This window comes from Topomyia yanbarensis, chromosome 2 (genome assembly GCF_030247195.1).
Source record: "Topomyia yanbarensis strain Yona2022 chromosome 2, ASM3024719v1, whole genome shotgun sequence".
Taxonomy (NCBI): Eukaryota; Metazoa; Arthropoda; class Insecta; order Diptera; family Culicidae; genus Topomyia; species Topomyia yanbarensis.
In genome coordinates this window covers 172762863-172775893 of record NC_080671.1, presented here as the reverse complement: position 1 = coordinate 172775893, position 13031 = coordinate 172762863, and the positions used below count along the sequence as shown (strand labels likewise).

At 41.2% G+C, this 13031-nt stretch overlaps 1 protein-coding gene across 8 annotated transcripts in view; it reads right to left on the bottom strand.

Moving 5' to 3' along the window:
- LOC131682134 (E3 ubiquitin-protein ligase lubel) overlaps positions 1 to 13031 on the bottom strand; it is a 52464-nt gene that overhangs the window by 5893 nt on the left and 33540 nt on the right. For 5 of the 8 annotated variants that reach the window (XM_058963374.1, XM_058963373.1, XM_058963376.1 and 2 more), the window contains 7 exons: positions 9923 to 10198; positions 9738 to 9848; positions 9199 to 9679; positions 3848 to 9072; positions 3139 to 3711; positions 2732 to 3079; positions 2502 to 2674 (listed from right to left, as the gene is read on the bottom strand). In XM_058963374.1, the coding sequence (XP_058819357.1) occupies positions 2502 to 2674; positions 2732 to 3079; positions 3139 to 3711; positions 3848 to 9072; positions 9199 to 9679; positions 9738 to 9848; positions 9923 to 10198 (7187 nt within the window). The remainder of the gene's footprint in view (positions 1 to 2501; positions 2675 to 2731; positions 3080 to 3138; positions 3712 to 3847; positions 9073 to 9198; positions 9680 to 9737; positions 9849 to 9922; positions 10199 to 13031) is intronic. The other 3 variants (XM_058963378.1, XM_058963380.1, XM_058963381.1) reach the window with 2 other exon arrangements.

Here is a 13031-nt window from a genome sequence, read left to right as displayed (position 1 = left end):
CTGGGTTAGGAACAAAAGCATATCCTTAAATTTCAGCTCTCTGTACATAGGTTCATCTATGTATGGAGAACCAAAAATCCGGATGCGCAATTGCATTAATACAGGGCAATTGCATATCCAATGATATGATGTTCCGTAATCGGATTCACAAAGATCACATGAATAATACTCAGCGCGCTGAATAGTAGCCATGTGATAATTGAGTTTGCAATGTCCAGTCAGTGCCCTGACCAGAATACTGCAGTTGTGCTTGGAAAAATGCAACAAATTTCTTGACATTTTCGGACTCACATCCGGCAGAAAAGCCTTTGTTTGAACGCAAGTTTGCAAGCTACGCCAATGGGCGAATGCAGCCCAAGAGCGAATCTTGGGCTTTATCCAACTTATTGACAGTGGTAGAACTGGTTCTGGACCAACGAAATCAGTCGCAGCGCCAGCTCTAGCCATTCATTTCCAGTAATACCGGAATGACCGGGTACCCATAGAAGGTAGATAGCATTTGAAATGCTAAGTTCTTCGATTTGAGTTCGACATACGATTACTAATTTCGATCTCGAATCTGCCGAACTAAGTGCTTTCAGGGCAGCCTGACTGTCAGAGCAAAAATAGATTCTTTTACCGCAAATTCCCTGTTGAAGTGCGGATTGTACGCCACACAGAATCGCAAAGATTTCTGCTTGAAATACGGTACAGTATCTACCAAGCTAATGAGATTGGTTTAATCTCATCTCATGACAATAGACACCAGCACCGGCTCGGCCCTCCAACAAAGAACCGTCCGTATAACAAACTACGTATTCTTCAAGTTGTCGCTCCATCCAGCCAGACAGCCATTCCTCACGAAGAGGAATTCTCACATTGAAAGTTTTAGAAGAAAAACTACATGTGAGTGTAAGGTCACTGGGAGCAAGTGTATATTCATCCCAAGTAACCATTTGGGGCCACAGTCTTGTGTGGCTAGTTACACGATCTATTGGGTTACTGTTCCAGAGCCCAGTAGCCTTAAGACGGTATGCACAAGAAAGTGCTTCTTGTTTCAGAAACACGTGTAGTGGTTTTATGTTCAAGAGTGCCTCGAGAGCAGCAGTAGGTGTTGTCGAGAACGCACCAGTCATCGCCATCAAGACCATCCTCTGAAGATGGTTTAACTTTGATTGGATTGTCAGGACTTCTCCCTTCTGCCACCAAACAAGGCACCCGTATGCCAGTATTGGTCTAACAATTGTTGTGTAGATCCACTGAATGTACTTGGGTTTAAGTCCCCAAGATTTGCCGAAAGCCCGTCTACATTGGCCAAAGGCCATGCAAGCTTCCTTGATCCTGAAATCGATGTGAGCTGTCCAATTAAGTTTTGAGTCGAGAATTACCCCAACGTACTTAACTTGATCTTCGACAATAATTTCAGAGTCAAAAAACTGCAATGGACGAGCTCCGGTTGTAATCCTTCGTTGCGTGAAAAGCACCATTGAGGTTTTATTTGGATTAACTGATAGTCCAACATGAAGACACTACCGCTCAACAACACATAAGGCTTGTTGCATCAAATCAAAAAGTATGTTAATGCAAATACCGGTGATCATTATATGATAACCATCGGCGAAACCATACGTCGGAAACCCAAGCTAATTTAGTTTTCTCAACAAGCTATCGGCGACAAGGTTCCATAGAAGTGGTGACAGCACACCACCTTGAGGACATCCGCAGACACTCAGTTTCCTCATCTCTACTTGTCTTAACGATGAGCACAGATGTCGGTTGCTAAGCATTGTGTGTATCCAGTTCGTGATATATGAAGGTACTCCATGATCTCGTGCTGCTTCCAAAATGGATTCGAAAGACACGTTGTCAAAAGCACCTTCAATATTGAGAAAAACTCCTAAACTTGATTGCTTTTGTGAAAAAGCCTTTTCAATGTTGTAGACAACATTGTGTAACAGGGTGGTAGTAGACTTCCCCCGCTGATATGCATGTTGCATTGCATGCAGCGGGTGCTCGCCCAAGCTACCATCCTGAATGTAGTGGTCGATTAAACGTTCCACTGATTTGAGAAGGAAGGAGGTCAGACTGATCGGTCTAAAGCTCTTTGCCTCCTCATAAGTGACGCGGCCACCTTTGGGAATGAATTTGACAGTTATTTTCATAACTGACATACTTCAACCCGCAGGATGCCACGCGGCCTCTAGGCTGGTTTTGTCCGGAGAAAGATAATAGAGTTGTCAACCTCCTAGTGGACCACAGCCAGTTAATTTGGAATTTTCGGGAGGGGGGTCCGGACCCCAGGATCCGCCACTGCTATACTAATATGATCGGAAGATGGCTGATATGAATAATGTTATGTGACAAAACATTGATTATCTAAAATAATGTATTGAGATTTAAAAAGTTCTAATATACATATCCTATGAAGCCATCTGCTCACGTCTTTAGGCCGCTACCAGATGTCGTTAACGGAATCTATTGGACTGTTCAAATTGGACAAAGGCTAGTCTAACATCGCTTACCTGCACAAGCCGGCGTGTGCTTCTGGAACGTCATTGTTGCAGACGGTATCCATTAATCCTGCAGGCGTTTCTTTCTGCAGTGGGATGGGACACTTCATGGAATCCAATTCGCTTTGCCTAAACTCTCGTTTTAGTAGTTCGGAAGGTTCGGTATCAAACGTGACATTATGCATCTGTGAGAATAATTCAGTTAGTCATTATGGAAAATTCTAAGAAGGTCGATGACATACCGTTAGCAATGTTTGCAAATCCCTTGGATCCTTATCTCTCAGGTAGAATAGGCAGTTTCTTGGATGGTGAGCGTGGAGACCTAGTTTTGCACAGTACGGAGAGACGTTACATTTGGCACCCATCATGAAAGGTTTGTTGCATCCGAAGCAGAACTCGAATTTGCATTGTATACAGGTAAAATGCATACAGCCACCGCGCGACAGTGAGTACTTGAAGTTACAATTCGGGCAGCTGATACCGTGGGCTTGTAAATGACGAGCAACACCTTGAGCTTGGAACTCCGGATCATTAGCCTCCTTCCACTCTGCGAATTTTTCGCAAGAAATACCTTCATGTTGTGGTTCCCACTAGGATGTTCGATCAAAAATTAATAGTTTTACACTGATTTGGGGCACAATGAACTTACTGGTTTACGGCATGAGGTGCACGTAATCGATCCACAGTCAGGGCATATGAGACGCTTTTGACGTGGGCGAACGAAGAACCCAGAGGAACAGTTTACGCACCACTTGAAGTTAGGATCTTGCATCAGAGTGCGATCACGAAGTTTACGCTGAAACAGATCATGCACCTCTTCGTCTACGATATTTTTGAGTAAAATATCTAGGTTTGAAAAGTATTCCAACACATCGTCTTCAGTAACGTTGGAATTATTCAGATCCGGTTCTTTGCAGTACGGACAGTTGCAGTTAGTAATCGACCGATGCATGATCTCTTCCGTGAAATAGACTTTGGTGCAATCCAAGCAACATGAATGGGTGCATTTTAGCATGGAAATGATCTCATTCATCGGATAGACACCAAGACACAACTCACATTCTTTCTGGAGTAGGTCTTTAGCTTCATCGATTGTGTGACATTGTGTTGCTGCCCAGATAGCATTGTCCCGTGCGTATCTCATTTCGATCAGCTGAACTGCTAGTTCAGCTTGTTGGTAAGTCTGAACATGACCTTCATCTAGCATTCGACGGGCTTGTACCTATGGGGAAATTAAGCTGGTTATATCTGTGTTCATCAAATATCCAGCAAATACGTCTAATGTAGAAACGTTAACTAACTATTTTGAAGAAATACTTGATAATAACATAACAAGATGATGCAATATGGGAACTTACTTCTATGGGTTCTTCGCTGGGTTCGTACGGTGTTACTAAGGAACGTATAATGGTTCTACTTTCGCTTTCCGTTACGGTCGTTAAATCGCCATCCTCATCCGATGTCATATAGTCATCACTGAAGCAGGTCTCCAGGTATTTCTTTCGAAGCTTCCGTTTCTGTTCTGAGGTAACTGAACCTTCGCGAGATCCAATGCTATTACCTGAGCTTGGTCCAGGAGTCGAACGAGATGATCCTGGCTCCGTGGATGGGGTTGATGCTTTGCTAAAGTCTGTCCCATTTAATGGCTGGTTGGATGTAACGGGTTTAGTAAGCTTATTAGTAAATGCCTTCGGTTGTACCAGTTTGGATGGCTTTGGTTTCGGTGCACTACTAATGACTGATTTGGATGTATCTTTATGAGTCTTACTGAGGAACTCTTTCTGCATATTCTTGACCGTGTTGGTTTGCACAGGACCAAATGGGCCGCCGATTGAAGTCTTGCGAAGAGAGTTTCTGCGGCTAGAGGAATCGGATGCGGTGGATGATTTCTTTTTTGTGTCTGTTGTGGTTTTGGGTTTGGTTTTAACAGTTTTTGTGATTTTGGAACTGCTTGGGGATGGTGGAGATGGTGGTGTTGATGGTTTTTTGGTAGTGGCATTTTCAGATTTGACGATGGTTTTCGGTATCTTTAAGGATAGCTTTCCAGATTTTTTAGATCCGTCGTTGTTCGATTGAGAAACTTCAAGGTTAGCGTCAATATTAGATGATTGCTGAGGTGGTTCCGGTAGAGATTGTGAATCCTGTATTTCTGAAGATGGTTTATGAATGATTACTTGCGATGGTTGCACTTCTATAAAGCTCGATAGCTCTTCAGATGGTTCGCGCGATCTAGATGAATGAAGGGTGGCTTCTTGTAAATCCCCATTGGTGATGGAATACGTTTGTTCGTTCTGATATGATGATGGTTGTTCAACAGCGGTTATAGTACTTGTTTGCTGTTTGTTCTTATCTATTGATGTTATATTAGGTTGATCATGGATGATGGTAATTGTATTCATTTTTGATGCAGATGCTTGGCCTAAATTTGGATCTGAACTGTTGCCATTTGGGGATTCATTTACATTAACTTCAGATTCTTTGTGGTTCTGTTCGATAATTTTTTGTTCGGAAATAATCTCTGTTTGTAAATTCACGTTCCCTGAAGCTGCGTAGTTTTTGGATCTGTTCTCTATGTCGTCTATTGAGGCAATATCATTTACAACTACGCCATTTGAAATAGATTGAATTGGATCAGATTGAATGCTTTTGATAGGCTGCATGTTGTGTTGTGAGTTGGATCCTGCATGTTGTGTAGAATCTGTATTTTCAATCACTGGTTGCACCAGTTCGACGCTCGTGTCTTTTGGTATTGACTCATCAATATGATGAGTCTCTTCTTTTTTATTCATAGGCCCTGTAAGATCGTGACTGGTTGGTATAGCCTGGTTAGTTTGAACTCTGTTTAGAACTTCTGCTGCTGTACTGTTTGTTTCTTCGACGGTTTCTGTGATCTTACTTTCTGTATTGGTCTGTCGATTCTCCTTATATTCCAAAGCAATTGCAGAGATTCGTGTTGTTTCAGGGCGTCTATTTACAACGTTTTGAACGTTGACAGAAGAATTTATACTTGATTCTGGTTCTAGTATTGTTGGAGGCTCTTCAATCAGCTGCAGTTCATTGTTCACCTTAATGACTGTTGCGTATTCAGGAATTGAATTAGGGATGGCTTCAAATTGGTCGTCAGAGGGAACACTAGTATGGTGTTGTTCAATTACATCAGTTATACCAGAGTCCATTAAGGCCACCCTACCGTTATATACATTCACATAGTCATGAATTTCAGCTTCGGGCAACAATGGAATAGCACCAGATATCTCCACACTACCGGTAGTTCTGTTTCTGGTAACAACTGCATATTCTGGAATGTTCTGCTGAAATGAAGAATTCATAATAACCGCTTCTTCTGGATCCCGACCAGGCCTTGTATTATCTTGGCTAGGAGAAACTTGGCGAAGCTGTTCGCTTAGGTCTCTAGCAACTGAATTCAACATTTCTATTGTAGCATCAAGTACGTGAGTAGCGTCTGCTACTTCTTGATCTGGATGTAACTCTATTGAGTCTCTGAGTATTTTTTCTGTGTGAACGGTTTCATTTACCGATTCTTCGATATTATTATTATTAGATCGTTCGACTAATTCAGTTGTGCGTTGATGAACGTCAGCATGATCAGTTTGAGAAGTTTCTAAAACAATGCATTGGTTCAACTTACTAGGTTGATTTTCTTCGTCCGTTGCAACGACAATTTGGCCTTCGAGACCGTTCAAAGTGGGTATATCCCTATCCTCAACCAACTGTGCAGTCCTAATGAAATTTCCGATTACAGCCTTAGCATTTAGCAATGTCTGTACATTTTTTCTCGTGTAGTTTAAATTTTCTTCGGCCACCAATGTAGCTTCTGTCGATTCGGTCCTATCAGCGATAAGTGTCATCTCACTGAATTCACTAGCATCAGGACTGTTTTGTAATGTCCCGGGTCCAATTATTTCATCGTACTCCGAATGATGAATCTCCATCAAGCCTTCCACTGCGGAGCTTAGAATTTCGTCAACTTCTCCCACTGACTGTTCGATAATGCTCAGCGCATCATTGAAATCACTATCTAGCGGCAGATCACTAACCTCCGAAGCACTATTTCGTTCCAATTCTCTTATTAGCGCTGCACTTATCTTTGGTAGATCAAGTTTGTTTCCAATTGCCTCTTCAATCATGACTTGATCGGCTGGTTCACTGACCCGATTCATTGCATCCCAAGCGTCCTCAGGTGCTATTTCGCTGAACATCACTGACCCGTCTTCGTCTTCATCCTCGTATTCGTAGTAGTCGCCATTTTCGTCAACGTCGTATTCTTCGTTCGACTCCCATTCATCAATATTTTCATCGCTCCATTCGTCATACTCGTCTTCTTCGTAATACTCGCCATCGTATATTTCATCTTCATTCTGCATGGTGGCCATGTCAGAAGCAATTTCATCTTTCATTTGCTGAATGAGTCGTTTGGTATCAAGTACTAAATCGGAAAGGTTGTTCGAAGGTTTGGATAGTGACGTAGTCACTATGTTATCGTTGGGAGCTATGGGACTAGGGTGGTTTGACTGTTTGTCCTCGGGACTCGTAGGTATTACGCAGGGAACCGAAGTTGTAGTTCCGTTAAGGGTTGAGCTAGTTGGAAGGTCTTGAGAAGGAATTTGTGAGGTTTCATTTTCAATCGCTGTAGGAGATTTGGGAAACGCTTCTACTTCTGGAGTTCGTGGAGGGCTGGGAATTTGGTTAAGGCTAGCATTTGATTGTACGGGAATGACCGAAAAGTCAGTTGAAAGAGCTTGTTCATCGCTTGTTAACCCGGACGGAGTAAGCTGTGTTTGTGATGGTATGGTGATTATTTTAATATGAGTAGAATCAGCATTATTTGGAGAAATGGGGTCTTGGGTGGTAAGTTGACCGCTGAACTCTAACACGGTAACAGAAGTTGGGACAACCTCAACTAATTCATGAGATTCTACATCTACATTGCTAGCAGAAGCATTAGAATCATTGGCATTGCTTCTACTGTCATGTGCATGAGTTATATGATCTTGTGGTTCAATTTCGGCATTCTCAGAAACCTCTTGGGCATAATGTGTAGTCGCTGGTTTTGTTGCAGTAGCTGCAGGCGGATGATTCGGAAGTATTTCTATCACGGTCTCGTCCGTCTCTGTTACGTTGTCGTTAATGGGAAGGTCAGCTTCTAACAGAGATGTGTCCTGCTTATCCAGTGACATTTCAAGATCATCTTGAATTTCTTCGATGGTGCCAACAGCGTGCCTAAACTCTTCCACATTATCAATTTGTGACACTGGTTCAACGGGTAACATTTCAAACGCCTGTTCATCCTTTTGAATATTCTCGACAACCAGTTTCAGCCCTTCAAAATTATCAGTGTATATGACGGGGATAACCGTGTCCGCTATGGTTGCCTTAAGATCCATTTGAGAAGAACATTTCGTGGGCTCACGTAGCTCGTTGTTCGCCAATTCTCGGTTGTGTATATTTTCATTTGATTCCACAGCTGATATCGTCGATTTAATAGTCGAAACATTGGCATAGATCGCTTCTTCAATGGGACTTGCCATGCCTAGCGCATCCAATTCCAATGATATCGATTCGGATCTCATGGATTCCGTCTCAGATTTTACACTTGTTCTGCGTCTGTCTAGAGCTTCTTGTATTTTCTGATTCACTGTAACTATGTCGTAGTAGTCTGTACTTTCAGCTGTCATTTTTGCTTCGTCGGAGCTACTGTCGAATCTGTAATTCTGCATCCTATATTGTTCAAAATTACACGTCAGTCTTTCGTTGCGAATGGCCCTCCTCAGAAAATTCTGTATATTAGCATATTCATTGTCTTCTTCTTGGGTGGTATTGGAATCCTTCGAAGTTATTTTCGTCAAGCTAGGAAAATCACGTGCTGTCTCAGGGTCGCGTTTAAACGGAAAACAGTGAATGGTCGCGTAGTCATCCTCTGAATATTCGGCATTCATTAGGGTTTCTCTAATGTCGTCTTCCAGGGTTCTTGCAGATCTGAATGGGGTGCTGTCCAGTTCCTGTTGAACTTGTCCGACGAGGCTGGGAAGAATTTCCTGAATGTTGTCTGTCATGAACTTTCGAATGTCTTCGTATATGGGTTTCGTCTCGTCGATCGAAATTTCAGTTGATCGTCGTAGTGGAATTGGACTTTTTGTAATGATTCTTTCGCATGATTCTGAACGTACCGAAACTTGAGAAGCTGGGCGAGATTCATTACGATCGACCAGTTTGGTGAGTAGCTGCTGAATGTTTTTCAACACGTCTTCGTTTTGGTTTGCCTGATTCTTTTCCATTTGATCTATAAGCTTCTCAATGTCCCTCAAAATCGCAGTATTTGATGGAATGCATTCATCGTCAATCACTGTAGGGTTGTCGTTGGATACTCCCTGGTTGCCAAATTTTTGGATATCCTCTGGTTTCATTGCTGCTCTTCCATTGGTTGTTGGGCAGCGGTTTGTGATTTTCTTGGATTCTTCGAGCTTCTCTGAACAAGCATTCACCGCGTGTACTCCGTTAGATGAACCATTGGAAAGTAGTTCATTCTCGACATGTGTACTGATAAACTCTTGAATCTCACTGCCTGGAAGGATGCGGGATTATGTTTTATAAGGAGAACAGTGTTAGGATTCCCGATAGGCCAAAAGGGAAAGAAAAGAGTTTCGAATTAATACGGATAATTTATGTTAGTGTCTGCGAGTTCGCTTACTGATTCCACTCCGATCCTCTTTTAGCGCTTGCTGCAGAAGTGAGTTACCAGAATCGTTATCGGCTCCATTTGGCGGACCCCAGATTCGCATTAGGAATGGCTTCAGTTGAGTTTTGCTGAGCTCCACCATTGCCAAGTCCAAATTTCCATGATGCGCTGTGAGGCTGGTAACAATGTCTTCCCGAGTGAAGTTGCCTTTTGAGGCGATTTCATTGTACTTCTTTTGGCGCTGCTCAATGCATTCAGTAATGGCGTGCCAAATGTTTCCCTTGTGCAAACGAAGCGCTTCGCGAGCCTCAATGGAAGAAATTGTGCCGATGGTGTTTTCTCTCTTTTCATGGCCGTATTTAGTAGCTAATGTTTGAACTGTGTCGATTAGCTTTGACCAGTTGTCATGGAGCCACTGAATCGGGTGTTTATCTCTGCAATGACCAAGCGCTGCCTGCAGCTCCTCAGCTGTGAATTTGTGTTGTTCCGCCTCCTACAAATTTCGCTTAGTTATGTTGCTATTTATTTTGTTTGTAAATAATCTTACTAACCTTTAAAAGATAGACTAGCTCTGCACCCGCTAGATTAGTATGGCCATCTATCTTTAGTGTCTCCATCATCCGAGTAGCATCGTCGGAGCGATCACACATGGTGGTGTTCGTCTAGAAGATTAACAACAAATGTTTTAATAGACTATCTTGATAAAATTTCAGTGTATTGAAGTATCTCAATTCACCATTTGCCGATTCGGTAACAGGTCTTTGGCGGTCGGATGGTTTGGTTGGATGACATCGATGCGTCTCAGGTCGTTCATCGCACGATACTTGTTCTGGTCGAGTGGACGAGACAAACTGAAGGTGGTCTTGGCGGCTGTTTGAATGATCTGATGAATGGCGCGGTCCAGGTACGACATATTTTCGTCTGAATGATTTGGTATGGCTTGAGGTGTGTCATGGTACTGCGCCTGCTGCGGAGGCTGTGGACTTTGTTCGTGCGGAGATGGTGGCAAACTCTGCAAGTGATTGTAATCCAATGAATCTCGGTGGTTCATTTTCCTTTATATTTTTTAGTCACATTTGCAGATGAATGTTATTAGATAATGGACAGGGATTAGCATAAAATGGGAGAAACGGACGCAAATATTTTGTTAAAATCGAACGCGAAATTGTTGGAGCGTAAATACAACTCACAAAATGACCGGTCCTAATAAAATATATTTTCTCAACATTTCGCTTTGTTCCATTCCTTAGTTTGTTTCGTATGCAAGGAAGAAAAGTACTAGTATACTGGCAAAGGTTTAGATTCAAGCCAGATACGATTTTTATCTCATAAAAGTCTTCCGAACTAAATATCCAAGTCCCGAACGAACATTATACCTTGTAAATCTGTTCTGAATAGTCGGGAAAAACATGAACACAGAGAAAAGGCGTCCATCTCGAGTATTGAAGTTGTGTAAAACTGCAAGAGTCTATTCAAAGGTAATTGGGATATTTCCACCAGGTACGCTACTGAGTTTAACTGAATTGACAACTGATTGAATTCAAAATAACCGACATAGTTATACCTTTAGTTATTATATAATTGTATGGCGGCTTTAGTGGGGTATTCGGATATTCGTGTAAATGTTTACATAAGCGTTATAAAATAAACTCAAGTTTTTTATGCGGTTTTTTTATGCGCGGTATTTTCTACGCGTTTTTTTACGCGGATTTTGAAATTGTCGCGGTTTTCATTTACGCGGATTTTGAAATTTACGCGGTTTTCATTTACGCGGATTTTGAAATTTACGCGGTTTTCATTTATGCGGATTTTGAAATTTACGCGGTATCCATCAACGAGGTTCCCTTTAACGCGGATTCTTAAATTTAAGTGGTCTTCATTTACGCGGATTTTGAATTTTACGCGGTTTTCATTTACGCTGATTTCGAAATTTACGCGGTTTTCATTTACGCGGATTTTGAAATTTACGCGGTTTTTATTTTCGCGGTTTTTATTTCATTTCATTCGGCCTGTATCCCCCGCGTAAAAAACCTGTGTGTAATTTGTTCAAATATGAATGTTTGGTTAGAATGCATAAGAATAGTGACATAATCATAGCTCAGATTCATATTTCCGCGAGTTAGGCCTGTTTCTATCGAATCAGAATGAATTAATGATAGAAAGAGGAAAGCGGAGAGTCTATTTTCAATTGTTCGCATCGCGCAAAATCGGAGCCAGTCGTATAAGTGTTTATACTGACGACATTGCGTTCTCTTGATGTTTAACATTCATTTCCAGTTTGTGTTTAGAACAAGTGCGTGTGTATGTATATGTCTGTGTGTATGTATGTATGTGTGTCTATGTGCGGATATATTAACAAAATATCCACATCGGTTTCTCGGAGATGGTTGCACCGATTGGACTTAGCCTCAAATGATAGCTTTTATAAACCCGTAAACTGTTATTAACTTGTTGTAACTGTTGTGTGTTGTAACTGTTAGCCCCAAATAAAATATTACCCTCATAGACGTTTATAAGAATTCGTACGGATCGGTTATATAGTTCCGGAAATATGCACTGAACCGTTCAATCACATATGCAATCCTCATATAAGCAGGAACTAAATGTTTTTCAATGGGCATGATCCCGTGAAATTTCAGAAATCTTATTCTTATTTTCTATGCCAAATTACCTTTTAAAATCATGAAATGTCGAGCCCGAAAAATGTTTTGACGAAAATCGACTTTTTGACCGATTTGGTGTTTTGACCTTTTGGACATAAAATATCCGTCCTACACATAGTGCGAACATTATCCTGCTTCTCCCACCAGCTGATCAAGACAACCAAACTATGTCACAATCCGCCGATTATCGGTTATGATGGTTCAAGTTTTCGATTGGGTCTTTTTTCTTTTATAAAATTTTAAAACTTGAATATCAATTTTGTATGGGCATAGTTACTCGAATAATTAATTTTTTTAAAGTGCTAAAATATCATGTAATTTCTTGTTAAGTAATGAAATGATTTTACATAATCCGGGATATTGGAATAGTTGTTACCAAAAATTGCACGACGTTGAACGCAAGAACTAATGCTAGGGAGACTTGACTACGATTTTATGGGGAGACTTAATCAAGTGGCAATAAGCTGAAGAAAGATACACTGTTTCTGAAATTTATTCTTCTGCAGCACCTACTCAAATCACACCACAAAAAAAATCTCACCTCAAGCACCAGTATATATCTTTTTAGTACTAGTACAAAAATTGGCGGTGCATTGGCGGCGCTGATTTCGTGCCGTGTGAACATGCAATGTAAGTAGTATAGTTATTCACTAAAAGGAAATGCATTTAAAAAATTTATGAAATGCGAGCCTTTTATATGTTTTACCAGTACCCAGGGTTGTCTTAAGACCACTCGGGTTCCCTGGGCACAACTGCTGTAGAGTAGGATGCGTACAGTCTAATAGACTTACCAGCTGTGATATTCCCTCCTCATATGATATAACCTGACTTTCATAATTGTGTGACGTTATTTGAGGCTGAAGAGTGCCTCCGTCAATAATGAGGAATGATGGAATAAGGCGGGTTGACAACACTACAATGTCGATGATTCATTCAATAATTGTCCTTACACTATGAGAATATGGGAAAAATATTTAGCAAAATGCCAATAAAATTCAATTTGTTAATAGATGTCGACTACGTGATTTACAAAAGTTACATTGATTCGTACAATGTTGTTCTTAATTTCTTACTGTTCCTGATATGATGCAGCTGAAAAAAGTCAACAGCCATATTTAAAAAAATGCCACTTTTTGTTCATTCATAATTCAGATGATATATTGAATATTGCAGCCATTGAAA